Source organism: Caretta caretta, chromosome 14 (genome assembly GCF_965140235.1).
Source record: "Caretta caretta isolate rCarCar2 chromosome 14, rCarCar1.hap1, whole genome shotgun sequence".
NCBI lineage: Eukaryota > Metazoa > Chordata > Testudines > Cheloniidae > Caretta > Caretta caretta.
The window spans coordinates 16545556-16565298 of record NC_134219.1 but is presented as its reverse complement, the minus strand read 5'-3'; the positions used below and the strand labels follow the sequence as shown (position 1 = coordinate 16565298).

Sequence of the window (19743 nt, the reverse complement as noted above, 5' to 3'; positions counted from 1 at the left end):
AATAAGCTGCTGCAGTCACGATAGTCAGGTTCCCAGTGCTGCACCGTCAGGGTTGCAAATGAGCCAGGATTGTGTTTTACTGAGTAACAACTAGCTTCCATTAATTTTTGGGGGGGGGGGAGGAGGGGAATCAGCAGACCAGATTTCTGTTGGACTTTGATTGTGTGAATTCGTCACAGAAACTGAACGTTGAACCACCTATGAATTTATTGTGGCCTTTTTAAGGCTAGTTCCTTGACTTTTGTTTTTGCAAGCTCACACCAAGCCCTCTGGGCCGTTCAGGAGGCAGTTCGTATTCAGGAGCCGGTAGAGAGGAGCAGTTCAGGTCTGTGGGTAAAGGCTGGCATGCTCAGCAATTTCAGGCTAAGGTCACCCTCCATAACAGCCTGCTGTGCTGTCCTTAAAATGAGGAGAGGCTGACGAGTTTTACCGAAGGGTGGCCCTGCAGCTAAACCAGCTAGGGCCCTGCTTCCTGCAGCCCCAGCTAGCCCACGCCCCTCGGTGCTGGCAATGGCTTGAAGTGGTTTCCATCATCGACAGGGTTTACAGTTCGGTTTAATGGCTCTCAGTACCCCCCCCCCCATTGTACAGATTGCTCCAGCACCCCTGCCCACTCCTCCAGAGCCTCTCCACCGCCTACCCAACGCCCTTTCTGCCCTCCAGCTGCCATGGCCCATTCTTCCCAGCTCAGCAGCCAGGCTGCCCCCCCCCCCCCCCCCCCAGCCAGCCCATTCCCCGGATTAACTCCCTCCCTACCCATGTGTTTCTGGAGGCAGGCAGAGGCAAAGGCCCACTGCAACCCAGTAGCCCTAGCCTTTCAAATCCGGCCAGGAGTGGGGCCAGGCCAGAATCCAGCCCTTCTCCCTGCCTTTCAGAGCCGCTTCAGTTTAGCCTTGGATTGGGGTGGGGGGGGGACTACTTCCCCAGGCGCAATGAGCCACAGAACGTCTAGGGGGCGCTGCGTCCCTGCCTAGCAACTCCAGACGCTACAATGTAACTATCAGAACCCGCTGATGTAAACAAAGGCACATGGGCAGCCGCTGTGGCCAATCCGACGGTGGGGCGGTGTGTTCGGAAACCAATGGAAGGGCGAAAGGGGCGGGTTCGAGACCGAGGGTTTGGTGTGTGCCAGTGGAGATGGGTCTGCCGGGCTGCCAGCAGCCTGAGCTCTGCTTCTGTCCATAGTCAGGCATGGCAGCGGCAAGCGTCTGAGACAGGGGCATTAGCCCAGGAGGGGGCGGGGGGCAAGAGCATCAGGCCTAGAGAGGTCGAGGGAAATTTAAGTCAATAAATAAATAACTTTAAAAAGGCCGGGGGGGGGGTCCCTGGAAGGAAAATTCCCCCCGGGAAATTGCTATTCGATGGAGTGTGCAGCTGAGCTGGGCTTGTGGGAAGAAGATCGAGCAGCCTGGATTGATTTTAACTGTTTGCTTAGTAACTCGCAAGGTGAAGAAGAGAAACTTATTTGAGCCCATGGGCTCAAGTCGTTAGATCTATTTGGGGGGGAAAAAACAGCTTTATTTTTGAATGAGAAGGTAACGGCATCAGATACCAGGCAGGAGTTAAAGTCCGGGGGCAATGGCTCTGATCAGCTTGTTGGAATTGGCTGACCTCTCCATAGGGACGCCAGAGATCGGGGTGGTCAATTTTAATGCCCTCCACACTTTGCTCCATGCCATCATTAGACAACTCAACCTGCAGAATGTCAAAACCGAGATGCTTGATGAGAAACCTAAGCCCCCGGAACCTGTGCCTTTGCAGGAGAAAGAGACGAAGGGCCAGTGTGATGCGTCAGAAGACTTCCCCTATGCTGACTTAGAGAAGAAGGTCATTGGGGTGGCTGCTCAGGTGCATGGCATGGAGGCCAAGGTGGTTGGGGTGGCGACTCAGGTGCACGGAGTGGAGGCTCAGGTCCATGGGATAGGGGAACAAGTTCAAGGGCTTGAGAAGCAAATGGCTGCCCTGGAAAAATTGCCTTCTGGGACAGACCTGCTGGAGAGGACCAAGAGCGGCTCTCCGAATGGATCTGCGGTGGCTGACATGTGGCAAATGATGCAGATGAAGAAAAAGATAGAAGCTAATGAGACTGGCATCTCCAAGGTAAATCTTTCCATTCCTTAAGTTGTGAGGAGGCAACATGTCCAGTGGCGAGAACCCAGATCTGAGAATCAGCAAATATATGCTGTAGCCTTGCCTCTGCCACTGACTTGCTGTGCAACTTTGAGCAAGCCACTCACTTTGCCCCTTTGTGCCTCAGTTTCCCCACCTAGAAAATGTGGTTAATATTCACCCTTCTAAAGGGTCCTGAGCCATTTGAAAGAAAAGTAGTAGATAATTGCTCTAAGTTCCTTATATAGCACTCATTACCAGACCTGTGTTCTGTATTAGTGGTTGGTGGTATTATTTTATTTATTTTATAGTTTGATATAAATAATTTCCAATAATAAGCAACGACTCCAAATTTGTGCAAAATGACAGTAAATTAGTGTCTGAAGTGAAGGACATTGAGAGGTTAGAGGACCTATGAAAGAAACTAGGAAATCATGACCTGAAGAAGAGCTCGTGTAACTAGAAAGCTTCTCTTTCACCAACAGATGTTGAGCCCAGAAAAGATATTCCCTCTCCCACCTTGTCTCTCATGTAGAAATCCAGTCATTTTTAAGACTCTCACTGTGTTAGGATTAGAGCTAAACTACAAGAAGGGAAATATTTACTGAATCCCCAAGGCCAGCCTCCAATTATCTTTTACATGTTTCCTCCAGTGTTATTTACGTTGCATGTTGTTATGGGGGTTGTGATCTGTCATGTATTTTCAAGGCTGGATAACAGGGAAAACCATGACCAGGTGTTACGCAGTTTGTATTACAGCTGTGACTTGTTGCATGAATTTTACAAGAGCATCTCTGCACCGATTCCTCTAAGGTTGCAAGAGAAATAAAGTCCTGATTGCTGCTATCCATTTAATTAAAGTGCTGGATGGGGATGATCGGGGGTTGCTCATCTAATGCATGCCATAGTTTTAATAAAGGGTGTATTCTTGTTTTCATTCATCTTATCTTCAGTCTAGGGAATGTAGAGCCCGAGTTCTTCTTTGTGACCTTTCATTGTCCTTTGTCAGCGATCTGTGTAGACCTCCCTTAGACGGTGTTGACAAATGAGCTACTCCTGAACTGGGAGCAGGCCCATCAAGAGAAGTTTGGGGGCCTGGTACATCATGTTTGTTGGGGCTCCACCCCTCCCATTTCTTTATTTACACAGACATTAGTCATTTGCGGGGGGGGGCTGAGTTTGGAGCCCCAGTACAATTGTTCCCTCTCTCCCTCCCTCTTGTCAGCCCTGATTGCCAGTTGCGCTGTATGCTTTAAAGGGGCAGAACGGTTTCATGCACTGAGAGGTGGGATCTCTGTGCTCTGTTTCCAGCTTTGCTACAGTCTTCACATACAGTCTATGTGACCGCTAGCAAATCTTCAAGGACCTGATGCTTTCAAAAGTGCTGAGACCCTGCAGCTCCTCTTCACTTCAGTTGAACTGGGTTCTCAGCACCTCTAAAAATCCAGCCCTTGGCTGAGCCGTGCCTCAGTTTCCCCATCCAGAACTTGTAGGTGATCTCACTTACCTAGTTCACAGGTAGTTGGGGTGCTTAGTTTAATGTAGTGAAATGCTTTGATGTCCTTGGTCACAAGGAAACTATAGACGTGAACAGTGGAAGGGAGGGAGAAAAGCTCCCTGCAAATGGGGGGCAGAGGGACAAGAGGGGGAGTGAGGAGAGGGTACTGACACTTGGCAGGGTGGGGGGAAGCAACTGGCTCTAAGCTGGGAAGGAGGGTCCCAGCCCAGGGGTTCCTACCCGCTCCCTGACTCACTCCAGCCCCGACGGGTCCCACTTCCTGCTTTCCGGCTCCCAGGCCTCATGGCAGCTGCTTCCACAATATTTCCCTGTTCCTGCTCCCCACCTGCACCCCCATTTCTGCCGCCCCTCGTGCAAGTGGCATTTTCTATTCAAGAACTCCAATAGCGTTCAAAGAAATTGGACCCGTGCCTCTCTGAGGGGTCATACCCTGCGGTCAGATCACACACACAGTTTCCGTTGGAGTCGGGGCAGAGGGAAGGGAGGGGTTGCATTGAAATCATGGCAGATGTATTGCCAGATATGCTTTCGCCTGATGAAGTTAGTGCCATGTGATGCTGTAGGTTTTTGGGCGAGGAAGTAATATTTCTCCCCATCTCTGTCCCCTGACTTACCTCTGCCCCTGGATCCTTTCCCCACTCCATGTGCATTAGTGGCAGATCTACTATGGCACAGATACCGCCAGGGGCTGCCTGAGATTGTACAGCTGTTCTGTCTGAGTTACTAGGAATAATGTAAAATGCTGTCGTTTTTACCCTTCCTCTTGTAGGAAAATAGCATCACCTCCAGGATGTCTGCTATCCCCCTTATAGCCTGGGGCTCCCTGAAGGCGGTTTGAGTTCAGATTCTAGCTTTTTTTTCTTCTCCTCCTCTCTGTCAGGATGAGTTGTAGTGTTGCCAAGTTAATTCTTGCCATTCCAAGAGGCGGGAGGCTGGCTAAGGAGCTGAAGTGGTGTGCCGGAGAGACCCACGGTTCTGTTCTAAGACCAAGGATACCAGCATGTTGCACAGGTTCAATAGGGGAAAGTCCTGGGGATTTTCCCCACCAGAAGGGGAGTGTCTGTGCTGCAATTGAAAATCGGGGCAGGGGGAGTAAAAAGAGGGGAGAAAAGTGGCCTCTTATGCGGGCACAAGGAATAACTTGTTCTTCTTAGAGCAGCCTCTGCACATTCCAACTCATGGGATGCCCTGGCAGTGCAGCCTGGACCAATCAATATGATGTGACCATAGAAAGGACAAAGGTGTCATGGAACAGGGAGGTGTAATATTCCCCCCCCTAGGCAGCAGTAGCACAACTGAGATACTAGGGTCAGCTTTGGGTTCCTTAGTCCCAGAAGGACAGTTACAAACTAGGGGGAATTGGGAGAACAAAAAACCGACCCGTGGCCTGGAGGAGCTGACTCAGAAGGAAGATGTATAGAGCTAAATGTGTAGGGTTGGCCGAGTGATAATTAAATGTATGTGGAGCGGTGATGAAGGGGAGGTAATATTCAAATGGGGGAGGGCAATTGGGGGCATTGGGCCTGTTTTGCTTGCTTAGTATGGATAAAGAAGATCTGAAGGGTTGGGGGCGAGGGGAGGGGGGTGAAAATGTGAGTTTTTCTGCTTGCCGTCCTCTTAGAAATCTCAAACATGTTTAAGTCTGTGCTTTTGCGAGAGGATTCATTGGAGGTCCTCAGTGTGGATTATGACCTTTCTAAGTCCTTCATCGAAGGGTTTAAGGGTTTGACTCTTTAGCAGAGACCTCTTGTTCTCCCAGGTAGTTCTCATGCATCTGAGTTAAACAGATATTAACAAAAGATGGACAAAGGTGCTGTGTGCCCTCATTTCCCACGGCTTTCAGCATCTCACAGGATCAGGTGCTGGTTATCCTACTGCTTCTGTCTTGCATATTCAGCAGGATACTGACTATGGTAGTTTGGAGGTGCTCTGCCCTTCCAGCTCCCATCACAGTCCAAAATTCATGCAGCATGAGTCAGGGTAGGATTTAGGGTTTGCGGGGAGCTCAACAAGGTGGTTATTGCAGTCCCTACATTCCACACACAACCCCCCGCGGCCAATCCCTCCTCCTTTTCTCCATTGTGACTGGACAATGGATTTCCCCTTCCTTTCTCCTGTACAGGGTGCTTGGGAGGGGGAGGACCTGGTTGCTAGGTCTCATCCCAGAACAGGTCAACAGGGCTCTCCCTGTTCTGTGCTCAGCTGGTTCTGCCTAGGGACCAGATCGATGCACCTGGATGGTCCTTGGCCTCACAGTTCCATGTTATGCCTAGGACAATTCCACAAAATTGGGACTCTTCCAAGTCCTCCACTGAACTGGGGAGCCCGCTGGGCTGTGGCCTTGGCAGGTCTAAACAAAGCTTTGGCATAGGTGAAGAGGGTGTGACACAATGGGCGGCGGGGGATGTTAATTTCCTAAGTACTGCCTCTTATGCAGAGCTGTGAGCGTTTGCCACACAGAGGGAGCTCCTGGTGCGGATAGCATGTCTACAAGGGTAACACATTGTGATAGGTGAACCTCCTTCTCTGTTCCCTGCCGTGCAAAATGAGTACCTCATATTTTATACATCTGTTTGTGTGATCTAAACACAGCAGCCGTTCCCTGATGGAGAAAGTTATGAACATGCTCTGAGGAGGCAACTGGCCCTTGTGCAGTGGGACTAGCCTCGCTTATGTTGAGGACGTGGGTGATGCGCAGGCCTCGTGTGGCATGGAGAACGCCGCCCCTATTCATTAGCAGTGTTTGCTGATGGAACGGTTGGCTGAAATGGACAGTCTCGGAAGTGGGTAGGGTGACCAGATAGCAAATATGAAAAATCGGGACAGAGTGTGGGGGGTAATAGGCACCTATATAAGAAAAATCCCCAAATGTTGGGACTGTCCCTATAAAATCAGGACATCTGGTCACCCTAGAAGCGGGGACTGTCTGCTCTAGACCAGCATGGGGAGCAGACCTTGTCGTGGAGGCCGGCCAGCGTGTATCTTGCACGTACCCAGCAGAGCCTAGTGAGCCGTGCTTCAGGAGCTAGCTGACTGTCTTTAGGATAGCGATCAAATGTGAAAGGAAAAGCCATGCCCAAAGAATGCCTCCAAAGCAGGAGCAATTGCAGTGGTCGTAGGGAAAGAGTTGAGCCACAAGATTAAAGCAAGTCCCGGCTGAATTATTCATCCCTTCGTGGAGCATAGTGGGAGGGAAATGGAGCTGCTTTGATGAGAGAATGAGCCTTTTCTGCTCCTTCTCAGGGCATTACATCAGCGCCCAGGCTCACATAGCACAGCTCCTACAGTCCAATGTGGCAGGCCGTAAATGTTCAATGATTTGCCAGTGCTGCTTCGGGAGGGGTCATGTTAAATAAAAAACCGAAGCATCCCCATTGTGATCTGTGGGAGCTGGGCTCTGGTTTCCAATTCATCTCCTGAACGATCGAATATTTGCGAGAGAGTCGATGTTTCCCGTCAGTTTGAGTACAGCGCCGATATCTTAAGCCATCTAAGTGTAAACCGGGCTTGCCGCTGGTTTGATCCAAGAGTAATATTTCAGCTAGGAAATAAGGGCCCCATTCTGTGAGACACAGAGAGCTGGCAGCTGGCTGCTGAGTGAGCATCCTCAGTGAAGCCAATGAGAATTGTGAATGCTCAGCACCTTGTAGGATGGGGTCTGACCTTTTCTTTTTTTAAATGGTTTTGTGGATTGTGCTGAGTTAATGGAAATAAAACATCAGTGTGAGTGCTGGGTGACAGCACAGAACCCCAAGATAAAAGAAAACAAATTTTCTGGTCAAGAGATTGGAATTTCCAGGTGTTGCGAGGCCAGTTCATAAGCCCCATACAATGGGGTGGAACTCAAGCCCATGCAGCAGACCCAGCTCAAGACCGATGTACAACTTAAGTTTTATTTTGAGAGTTTAAGTGGGACTGCAAAGGATGAATAGCTTTTGTGCTGGCTCTGCCGGGGGTTAATTGGCTACCCACATGGGTAACTGCTCACCACTTTGAGTAAGTGGATCTCCCTTCAGCCCCAGGGAATGTAACTCTCCAGTTGCTCCTGTTGTTTAATCATCTTTTTTTGTCATAGGTGTGTATCTAATACCTGGCCATTTTAATCTTCAGAAGTGCTCAGCATTAATTGGGAGACGGGGGGGGGGGGGGGCTCTAATAGTTAGAACGTGTGCCTGGACACCTGGGTTCCATTCCTGCTTTTGCTGTTGAGTCATCATGTGACCTTGAGCAAGTCACTTGACCCTCTTGTTGCTTCATTTTGCCCATCTGTAAAATGGAGGATAATATCCTCTGCGCTTGGCAGGGTTGAGATGAGGCTGTTTGTAAATCCCTGGGAGACACCGCACTGAGCAATGCTATGTGGATACACAGTGTTGTTGTAGAACTTTGCTTGTTAATAACAGGGCCAGCGGAGTGGTTGATCCCTGATCAATGTCCTACTAAAGATCTGCACAGCTGAGAGCCTCGGTTAATGGGATTCAAAGGGAACAACCCTCTAACGCTGGAGCTCCAAGGAGAGGCGGGCATCCAGTCCACTGGCAGAGGGAAAGCGGGACAGTGCCAACAACACTGTGGCCTGGGTCATTTATTATCCAGGTCGGAGGTGGTGAGGTGAGGGCAACTCACGTAACTTGGCATATCTTATACCGAGAACAGCTTCCAGCTGTGAGCGGCTTAGCACAGTCTGCTTCTATACTTTGCAACATCCCCAGCAGCTTCCAGCTGATCTCAAAGTGCTTTCCAAACATCATTGCCTCGTGGCTGTAGGTAAATATCACTATCCCCGTTTTACAGATGAAGAAACTGAGGCACGAGGAGATTGTGTGGCCTTTGGCAAGCTGTTTGGTGAGTCAGTGGCATAGCCCAAATCTCCTGTCCCCCTGCTCTAACCATGAGATGGAGCTACTGTAGCAGACGTTGTCTGTTTACCATGAGAGTCCTGGTTTGAGTCTGCTATGGTCAAGTGCACTGTGTGAACAGGCTAAGTCCAGCTAATGAATAGTTAAGCCGTTCACTGGTATTTGGCACCAGCTGTTGAGCACAGCATCAGTGAAGTTTTTGATCCCACTATTTGTATATCAGAGGCAGGTTTTTTGGCAAAAGCTATAGAATAAGGGTATTGTGTGGGCATAACAACAGTGCCAGAGGGAGAAGCGTATAGTACCCAAATCTGGAAGGAGAAGTCTTCAGAGTCCAAGCTAAAATAGGAAGGCAGCAAGCTAATGAACAGTGAATGCTCACACATCACGGTCTCCTGGCATAGACCTCAGGGCATGTCTGCACTTGATCTGTTCACACTCAGTTAGGTACCCAATGCAGTGATATTAACCCCCTGTCAAGAAATGTGCTGACGGGGGGGGGTGGGGGGAGAGGGCCAGGCTGGCACTTTCATTTAACCCTTTCGGTTAATCTAGCAGATCCTTGGTCTGCCTGGAGGTGTGAAGCTGCCAGGCTTAATTAATGTATGCATTATAAGCTGTTATTTACTTGGGGAGTAAAAGGAGAAGTTCTGCTGAGCCCCTCCCTGTGTCCAGCTCCCTGTTGGGAAGGATGCTCTGGGTGGAGCTGCTGTGTTCTGTTCTGGAAGCTTATGGCCCCAACTCCTACCTGTTTAAGCTGGCTCCCTGGCAAGCCCCTTTGCCACCATCCACACTCCGTTGGCAGCTGGAGCTCGCCTAACAGGGTCCATCTCCTGGCTCTCTGTCAGATAGGTGGGCATTATTCTCCCTGCTAATTATAAAGCTAAGGAAACTGAGACAATCAGGGGAGTGCCTTGCCACAGGTTACACAGCCAGTCAGTGGCAGAGCCGGGAATGATAGCTCCCTGCCCCTTGTCCGATTTGCTAGACCCCGCTGCCCCTCTGAGCATCCTCACTGTGGCATACTAGGTATTCTTGTGGCCCTAAACTCACTCCCCTCTCTGTTCCAGGCCATGGCTCTGTTCCAGGATCTGCTGAATGAGGTCAACGGCATGAAGATGGCTAATTTCCATATGAACGAGGGCCTCCAAAACATCAAGGAGAAACTTGACTCGGTGAGTGTGGCCCTTGCCCACAGAACAGAGCTGGCCTGGTCACACTCTCTGGTGAGGGGAGTGCCACGCCTTCTCCTTCCACCCCTGAGGCACCGACATCCCCTAGTCCCTCTTGCTGTATGTGCCATGTACTCTCAGCGGGGCTCTCCCTCCTGCCACAAGCAGCACTCAACTCCAAGGGGAGTTAACGCAGTCCCCGTCCCCTTGATTTCTCTTCTCGCTACTCCCCAGGCCTTTATGAGCTAGTATTCCCCACCCCTCCTGTGTTTTGGGGGTAACTCAGAGTACAAACTGCTTGGGCCGGGTCTGTGCCTGGCTTATGTGCAGCAGATCAGCATGCTCTAAGGGAAGTGTCCCATAAGAGCACACTGTTCCCCCTCTGCACATGTAGGGGAGAATGTCTCCTCTCCCTCCCTCTCGGTCTGTCTGCGGTAATGCTGGTCAGAGCAGACAGAGGGGACTGGCTGACCTTTCCTCTCCTGTGGGAATTGCACTGAAGACCAGCTTGTACCCTTAGGGCTGCTCCCTATTACTCTAATACCAGGAAAGGGCAGGCAGGGGGTTGCTCTGGGGAGAGAAGAGGGGGTAGAATCCATAGTTCACCATGTAAAATATCTCATTTTGCTTGCACATTGGCCTCCTCAATTAAAATACCCGCATGGTGTCTGTGGCATGGGACAAGTGGAAGGAGCAAGAGATGCTGCCAGAGGACAGATGCTCTCCGCGTGCAAAAACAGCCAATAGCTAAGCTGGCCAGGGATGGCAGGAGGCATTGGGACTGAGACGCATCGGCAGAGCTAGGAAGGGAATAGCAGGGGATGCTGGGGCTGAAGTCCGTCGGCAGTGTGGCTCATGGGGAGCCCAGGCCTGGGACAGCAGGGCGGGATGCAAGTCAGAACTGAGCTGAGCATGGGCACTGGGGAGTTGGCTATTCAGACAGAGCTGTGTGCCAGTCCCCCACACCAACCGCGTGGTTGAGTCGATCTGGCTGGGGAGTAACGGGTGGGGGAGTCATGCACTGGGCTCACCTACACTCTCAGGCCTTCCCTTCCCTAGAGCCTTGTTACTGTTCCTGAGCACTCCGCCCAGGAGTTAACCAGCGCCAGAGCAGAGGGAATGGGGTTTGTACTCCCAAGGCCTGGGGAAACCATGCTGGGCGGCCAGGCCTGTAACAGCAGAGCCAACTGCCTGGCTCAGGTAACATGAGCTGATGCTGCAGCCAGGAGGTAAAAATTCAGCGCTCAGGACCTCCACAAGGGATCCCAGCGAGGTGACAAACACGGCTGATGGGTGTGAAGTGAGTCTGCGGAGTTCCCGTCTCCAGGTGCCCATGGGGCAGGTGGGATTGAGAAGCATTCACCTTTGTGTCACTGCTGCCTTCTCCTGCCAGTTCCACCAAGGCGGGGAAGCTTTAGAATCCATCCAGGGGCTCAGGAGGAGCCCCACTGGCAGAGGGGCTGAGAAAGAACATTGAAATGTGAGGGGGTATTTAGCACAGGGAAGGGGTGAGGAAGAGCCAATCCCCTGTTAACTGCTGGAGGAGTTAGATAGATAAAGGAGCCCAGCATGGGATCCAGGACAGGGCACCTGCCCACGCCCCTTGAAGGACTAAGACAGGGAGCCATCATTCCATGTCAATGGTGAGCGAGAACTCTCAGCAGGTAAATCATTCTAGCAAGGCCTGGAGGAGCTCCCACCTGCCTCGTGCCAGCCATAGGTCTCTGCCAACCGAGGGATTGTTGCCAGGTGGGGGAGAGTTTGAATCTTGTGATGCCGCCCACAGGGAGGCAGCAGAGCTTGGCAGTGCCCAGCTTACTCCTTGTACCTTCAGGGATCCTCAGGGTGGCCATCTGCAGGAACGCTTGCAAAACATGCTAGCTCCCCCGAGGATCTAGCCAGCCGCAAGAGCTTATTCCTTTTGCAACTTGGCAAGCTGCCTTTTCCCATGAGCCTTGGGGGAAGGGAGGGGGGCTGTGGGGAAGCAGTAAACATCTCGTTTCCTAGAGTACAGGGAAACAAAAGCTAAGTGGATGCCAAGGCTGCGCCTGTACTGTGTGTGTTCAGCCCCAAAAGCATGCTTTACCCGAGAGAATAGGCAGTTGCCTCCCAGACCCCACCCTGTGTGCCTGGGGCCAGCCCAGCCTACCTCACTGACCTAGTCCCTTATCACAACCCCCTCTGATTTGCCACTGATGTGCCCAGCCTCAGTGTCCCCCACAACACAGGACTGGAACACCCTTCCTATTCCACTTCCCCAGCCCACCCCCTCTTGCCTTTCCAGTCTCTTCTGAACGCTTGCTCCTTCAGGTCCAACAAGTGGGGCTTGAAAAACCCACTTTCCTGTGATAAGTAGGAAACTGATCTATGGGGGTCTTTCTATTGACTTCAGTGGGCTGTGGATCAGACCTGTAGTGCTGGGCTTTCCGGGTTTTTCATGGTGACCTTTTCCATTTAATTGGTGCCCACCCCAACTCCCATCATATACAACACAATAAACTGAGGTCAGAGCTAGTTTCAAGTGTTTTACTTGTATGCTGTGCTTAAAGGGATATGACCAAGACAGAAAACCATATTTATAAATATCACACCCTTTTCTGGGTTTTTAATACCACTTTAGATGATCAAAACTGAAAGATCTTTACAAATCAGAGACCTGATTCTGCAAACATTCGCTCACATCAGCCCCTTCACTTGCCTGAAGAAGGCTTTGTCAGACTGGGTTCTTAATCTGTTTTTCAGAACATAAGCTCTTTAATTAAGGTGAGTGATGTGCAAAAAATAATATTCTCAGTTTTGCTTTCTGTTTGTGGCCCGTTTGATGCACTAGAACAAAGCTCTTGTGTTGAGTTTCCGGAACTGGAGGAAGAAATATTTAAAGGCACACCACCAACTTAAGCATCCCATTCCTGTCAGAATTTGTTGGACCCTTTCCAGTTAACAATAACTCCCAAGATTACTAGTATTGAAATAGACTAGAGCAAAGTGGTTTTTTTTGCTTGCTCCTTCAGTTTGTTTATTTTGTATAGTCAAACTTTCCCCCACTCCGTAAGAACAAACAGTCAGTTTCTTCCCTTCTTGCTTGCATGACTTTCACAGAGCAACAGCAGAGAGGGAAAACATTTAAAAGATAGGAAAATGGGATTGCAAACCCACAATTTGGCAGGGGCACCAAAGGGCATGTCACTCAGGTTTTGAAACAGACTGTATTGCAAGCTGATGCCACTGCCTTTTGAAATACAAATAAAAGGAAAATAGATATTGGAGGGGGCAATATAAACGCACACACACGGTGTGGGTGTGCCGGTGTGCACTTGCACATGTGTGCTCACACAACCCCCCCTACATTTTGGATCTAAGTCTGAATTGGCCATCTTCCTTTTTAAAGGCAATCACACACACACCAGACTGTAGGAGATTAACTAAACTCTCTTCTCTTGCAAGAATTTACAACTGGATACCCAGGAGATTGGCAATCGACTGCAGACCTGCATCGCTGATCAGAAGAACTTGGATAGTGATGTGGTATGTCTCTGAGGGGAACGATTTGCATATGAATTGCCAAGGCACCCCCGGGGCCCCAATTCTCATTCTCTGACTCCTCCTTTTCAGGTGCTGATCTTCACTGAAATCCCTAGCTTCTCCTCCTTTATTTCTTCCCCGCAGGTCTTCTGCTCTGAGTCAAGATCTCAGCTACTTGGACCAGGAAGGACCTGATCCTGAGTATAGGCACAGACTCAGTGGGTGCTCCAGGGCTGGAGCACCCACGGGGAAAAATTAGTGGGTGCTCTGCATCCACCAGCAGCCAAGCTCCCCTCCCAGCCCCCCCCCACCTCCGCCTCCTCCCCTGAGTGCGCCACATCCCCGCTCCTCCGCCTCCTCATCCGTGTTTGCTCCGGGAGGGGGAGAGGAGGAGTGGGAACGTGGCGTACGGAGGCGGGGAAGAGGCGGGACCCGAGTCGGAATAGGGTCAGGGAGAGGGTAGAGTTGGGGTGGGAACTTTGGGGAAGGTGTTGGAATGGGGGTGGGGCTGATGTGAGAGGGGGCGGGGGAGGGTGGAGTTGGGGCAAGGTCAGGGGCAGGGTGGGGGGTCGAGCACGCACCAGCGATAGCAGAAGTCAGCACCTATGATCCTGAGAGGTGCTGATCAACTCATTCCCTGTGACTTCAGTGCTCAGCATGTCTCATGGTCAGGCCCTAAGCAGCACTAAGTGTCCCAAACCACCTCCAGTAGGAACAGGAATTACACATATATTGAGGGGCAAGGCACATGAGTCTCTTCCTGAGTTTCTGTGGTCCTCCTTCCTCCTGACGCACCAGGAAACACCCCAATCCATCCAGCTTCCTCTCTTGCTAGAGGATTCTTTAGGGACAGGAAATGCCAGTGCTTCTATAGGAGGAGTTAAAGCCTCCACTTCTCCACTAGGAAGGCTTAGGTGTCCGTCCCTAGTACTCCATGATCGCAGAAGTGGTGGTATGGGCATCTGGGGAGGGTCTGCGCCATCGTGGAACCAAGGATGCTGCTCAGTTAGGGAACATACATTCTCTGTCGAGCTATCTTCTTGGGTGATCCCTGGGCTGCTAGTCTCTGAAGAGTTAATGGAGGAGAGAATGAAGTCCCTTCCTAGACATGCACCACAGAAATACAGTCATCTCTGTTTGGTTTTGGTTTGCTTTCTTTCCAGAGGAACCTAGAGCGAAGGATAAACCTCTATCCTTCCCCCGAAGAAATGTATAACATGGTGCGCTGGGAAGTTCTGGAGGACTGTCTTGTGACAGGCAAAGACAAGAGCCCATCCACTGTGAGTGTGACTTCAATTAGGGGTGGCAGGGGGGAGCGGGGAGCTTAATATGTTTGCTCCCTTCCTCTTCCTCTGCTGAGACATCCCCATAATAGAGTGAGGAGGGAGATCTTGTGAATCTGGACCTTTTCCAGTCTTTGTGCGGCTTGACACGGTCTGAGACACTCTTCTCTGGGGCAGGATGTCCGGAACTGGCTTTGAGGGATCAGCCTGTACCTCTGTCAAGTTTCACATTTCTAGGCCCCAGTGCCATGCAAGGTTCCACTTGATCAGGCTCTCGTCCAAGGCTTCTCTCTCTAAATGTGGCCTTTTCTGATGTATGAGAGAGCTGGGCCTTTTCCCTCCGCCTGCCCTCTGACCCCATGTTGTGATGGCACCTTGTGATTGCCATTCCTCTGACACCAAGGGGCCATGCCTGAGCACTGGAAATCCATGTATGACTCCTACCCAGGGCTTCCCAGTGCAGGGGTGCCGGAACGGGGGGTGTCCAAGGGGCCATGGACCTCCCACTTTTTGCCTGTCCACTTTTCACCACCAGCCCCACCCCTGTCCCTCCGCGTCCCCCTGAGGCTCCGCCTCCCAGCCAGGCTGGAAGTGGAGCCTAGCTCAGGGAGCCTGGGCAACTGTGGGGTGCTGCCAACCCTCCATCTGCCCTGGGTGGAGGAATCCGGGGGTTGGGGACATGGGCTTGGGCTGCTCTCCACCACCCACCCACCCCCCCGCCACCATGGGCAGGTGGAGGGGCCCAGGCTCTTCAGGGGGAAGAGGGTTACAGGAGTGGGGCCACGGAGGGGGCCACTTTGGGGAAGGCTCCACCACCCCTGTCACAGTGTCTAACTAGCACAGTATGAGAAGGGTAATTTGTGTCATTTGGAGGTCTCACATTCTTGGAATTGATGCACTTACAGGATTTTACAGTGGCCACTGGACTAAATTAACCACTGGTGTAACCCCATCAACTTTACTCAGTGCATGAATTTGGTCCTTTCTTTCCGTGCATGGTAAACATGTCTTATAGATGGGCTAACTGATCTGGTTCTTTCCCTTTTCTTGTCTCCAGGGTGCAGGCCTAGGGCAGCTTCCTGTTGCATTTAACTGTCTAGGGAAGTCACTGGCTGAATCTTCATGATTAGATAGCAGTGATGTCACCATGTCTTATAGGGATTGATTGGAAAGCTAGTCCTGAGAGAAGATGAATTTGGTGGCAGTTGCCAGGGGATGGCTGCCAGCCTCAGAAAATAGCCTCACAGTGTGATACAACTGGTAGCTTATGGTCAAGCTGGAGGAATGCTAGAGTGGAGTAAGGCAAGGTGTTGTGGGTCAGGATGGAGATGCATTTGGCAGAGAATTGGAAGGTGCAGAGGAACTTACACAGTGTTTCCGTGTACCATACGTAGCTCTAGCCATTGTGCTAGCAGGACTGAGTACTTTACACAAGTGGGACTAAACCCTGCTCTTTTCCAAGAGGTTCATCAGAGCAGATCTCCACTTCTCCCCCTCTGGCTTAAGCCCCGTTTCTCTCCCAGAATGCATACATTCCGTTACTCTAATTCACAGGCAAACACCCTCCCCTTCGCTTTGACATCCTCCTTCATCATGTCCAAATAGCACATTGTACACTTTACCAGCGCACTTGCATCTGTGGAGGATATATCGGTTTAGCTGCGGTCAGAGTTATAGTTATACACTTGGGAGTGGGTTAGAGTAGCTGCATGTGTATATTGTGATTGGTACTCATTGGAGGTGCAAGGGAACTTGTAGTGGAGGTGAGGGCCTGTGAGCGTGTTTGCACAGGAAGGCTTGTGGGTGAAGATTGGTTTAACTGGGGACTTCAACTTGTAGTGATCACCTTGGTGGGGTTTGTACTTCAGCAACCTTAAATCCAAGCTAATGAAGGAATGTGCCTGATTGAACACATCTGTAATACACCCCTACCTCCATGAACAGGCTGTGAGGGAAGGTCAGGGGCAGCATTTGGCTCATAGCATGCCTGTCAAACAATTAACTTCATATAGCATCATACAAGGTGGCAACTTCATGACTGTACCATTCTGTGGGAGTCATAGATTAGCTACTGAGATCCCCCTGTGGGTATGGAGTAGATAGAAAAATAGAGACACTCACAGGGCACAGGAGGTGATGTCCTATAGGGCAAATAAACCCATGGGAATTCAACAAGTTAATTGATCAATTGGGAACTTCTGTTCCAGTGCTAATCTCTGTAGTAAGCAACTATATTGCAACATGATATTCCTAACACATGCTATTCTTGTTCTGTGTCAGAAACTCTATAAAGTTACCCATGCATGCAGGATGCATGCAGGTGGCATAGTTTCCAAAAGAAATCATTTATTTCCTTACCATGGAATGACATTTCATATTTATGTGACTGCTAATTCCCAGAATTAGTCATTCCAAAGACAGTCCCTGGAATGTATTGGTGCTATTAGGAGGTGAAGAAGGTGATCAGACCTTCTCAGAATGGGATAGGCCTGAGCCACCAGATCTAGAGTTGGATGAGGATTTCCAGCTCCTGAGAGTGGACCTAGGTTCTGGTTTGGCCTGGGGACCCCCCTACAGAATTATGCTTAGGATCCTGATACCAACTACTCCCCCCACCTCAGCCTCACACATTTTAGCTCAAGTGTGCTTCAGTCCAGGGTTTCAGTTCTGGCTCATGTGATTTTCATGCATACACAATGCTTGTTGTTCCTATGGAGGGCGTTTTGGCAGACAGAGTAACTTTAATACCTGGTGGAAAGTAGCTGGTGTGTCTGGCAGGGGCAAGCGTACACAATTGAGAGGGAGGGGCAGATATCTGCTAGGAATCCCATCCCAGAGACTCCTCTAGAAAGCAGGCTCCTAGGAAACACTTGGCCACTAGTGGAATTGATTCAGCAACCAGCAAGGTCTTCAGAGGGCGTTTTGTGATTGCTGCTTCCTTTCAGTATAAAGGCCGGCTGGGGGCACGTCCTGTCCCATTGCCCATTCTGTCCAAATAGGCCTGTCTGATTTGATGGTAGTGTTACTTCCAGTTGAAGTGCAGAAATAGAAGAGGGTGGTTTTGAATATCCCAGCTCCCCCCCCCCCCCCCCCAATTTACTTTGAACTAGTGCCCATCAGTAAATTGCTCCCATTCCATTGGTTTCCAGGAAGCCCAGTCTGGGGATCCCAGCCTAGGCCAGCCCTCTCCAGCCGAGCAACCAGCTTCAGTTATGGACACCCAAGCCAGAAAACCCTCTGTAACCTGGGCAGGGGCTCCAGGGAGCCAGCCTGGCTCTCCCAGCAGCAGACCTGGTACTCCAGGGATGCAGGCAGGGACCAGGGCAGGCATGCCAGTGGTCCAGCCAGCAGCCCGGGCAGGCACTCCTGGAACTAGGGCAGGCACACCAGAAGCCCAAGCAATCACTCCAGCAGCCCAGGCAGGCTCCCCCAGGACCCAGGCAGGCTCCCCCAGGACCCAGCCAGGGGCCCAGGCAGGCATCCCCGGGGCTCAGCCAGGGTCACCTGGGGCCCAGGCAGTCTCCCCCGGGGCTCAGCCAGGGACCCAGGCAGTCTCCCCCAGGACACAGCCAGGGGCCCAGCCAGGCTTCCCCGGGGCCCAGCCAGGCTTCCCCGGGGCCCAGCCAGGGGCCCAGCCAGGCTCGCCAGGGGCCCAGCCAGGCTCGCCAGGGGCCCAGCCAGGTTCCCCCTGGGCCCAGCCTGGGGCCCAGCCAGGTTCCCCCGGGGCCCAGCCCAGGGCCCAGGCAGGCTTCCCTGGGGCCAAGGCAGGTGCTCCAGGAATCCAGCCAAGCTTCCCTGGCACCTGGCCCAGTTCCCCAGGGACCCAAGTGGGACCTCCTGGAGCTCCAGGGACCCAGGCAGGCTACCTTGGGACCCCAGCAGGTGCTTCAGCATTGCAGCCCACATCACCTACAGCAGGTCCCTCAGCTCTAGCAGCCCAGCTTGCAATTCCACCTGGACCTTACTCTGCCGTTACATCCCCGGCATCACCTTTACAAGAGAAGGACAAACGCCTAACCTCATCCACCCCGCGAGAGTCCTCCGGGTCCAGCAGTGCCTCCAGCCGCTACTCAGATACCGTGGAAGTGCTGCGCCAGATCGGGCAGCTGACTGACCTCTACACCACCTTGAAGGAGCAGATAAACTACCTGGAGCAATTCAAGTGTAGCCACGCCGACCTCAACAAGCTGCGACAATTCCTCTCGGATGCAGGTAGGGACTTACCCATCAGCCAGTGTCTTCATCACATCCTTTTGGGAGGGGGCAATGCAGGCAGCTTCCTGGGTATGGCTCCTCAGGTATGGCTTCCCAGAGTGATGCTGACTGTAGCCTTGTGCTGGATCCTCAGGGGTGTCTGGGTGAGCAGTGGGGCTCTTGGCTGGGGCCTGGATCCCTTCTCATGGTTCCTCAGTGACTGGCACACTGCTCATACCTTTGGGCTGACTCCCCAGTGAGACGCGCTTGGTGGAATGGGAGCAGCTTACTTTGACTGGGCTGTCATTTAAGGGCATAAATATCCAGAGTGGTACACTTAACGGTCATAAATATTCCACCTTGGGACTCTTGCCCTGACTTTGACAGGGGTCTAGGGTTCACTCCCAAGGTACCATTTTGAAAAGGGGCCTTTTATCGCATTTGGATCATTTTATGGTTCATTTCAAAGTATCTTGTTGCATCTCCATCCCACATCCTGAAACAATACAAAATATCCCAGTGCGGGGCACTGATGAGGGCCATTGGGGTAAATGGGGGTGCAGGGAGTGCAATTCCATTCTTAGGGGAGCTTCATATCTCTGCTTGTGTTGGTTTGGAGGCTATAGCTGGTAATCTGCTTTCAGGGTCTGCCTCTGAGCTAAGCCATAGATTTATTAAAGGGGGCCTTCTGTATCTTGGTAAAGAGGAGAGGGATAGAAGCTGATAAAGTGCAGGTAGGAACTGAAGAGAAACAATCAAACAAAATAATCCAATTCAATTACATCACACAAAGGCAGACAGCTGAATACAGACACAAACGCTAGAAGTCTAAATACTGAGGTTGGTGAACTTGAGTGCGTGGTATTAAATGAGGATATTGCCATAACAGGCATCACATAAATTTGGTGAAAAGATGATAATCAATGGGACACAGTAGTACTAGTGTACAAAATACATAGGAAAGACAGAGTAAGTCATGCTGGTGAGGGAGTGACATTATATGTGAAAGAAAGCAGAGTCAAATATACTAAAATTTTAAATGCTCAAACTGTACCATAGACTCTCTGTGGATTAAAAATTCCATG

At 51.2% G+C, this 19743-nt stretch overlaps 1 protein-coding gene across 5 annotated transcripts in view; it reads left to right on the top strand.

The window, feature by feature from the left end:
* Positions 1–1136: 1136 nt before the first annotated feature.
* The window catches only part of QRICH2 (glutamine rich 2), a 52641-nt gene continuing 34034 nt past the window's right edge, over positions 1137–19743 (top strand). For 2 of the 5 annotated variants that reach the window (XM_075119306.1, XM_075119305.1), the window contains exons 1-5: positions 1139–2100; positions 9558–9662; positions 13104–13184; positions 14345–14461; positions 17614–18676. In XM_075119306.1, the coding sequence (XP_074975407.1) occupies positions 1579–2100; positions 9558–9662; positions 13104–13184; positions 14345–14461; positions 17614–18676 (1888 nt within the window). In that variant the 5' untranslated portion in view covers positions 1139–1578. Of the gene's footprint in view, positions 2101–9557; positions 9663–13103; positions 13185–14344; positions 14462–17613; positions 18677–19743 lie in introns of all 5 variants that reach the window. The other 3 variants (XM_048818039.2, XM_075119307.1, XM_075119308.1) reach the window with 3 other exon arrangements.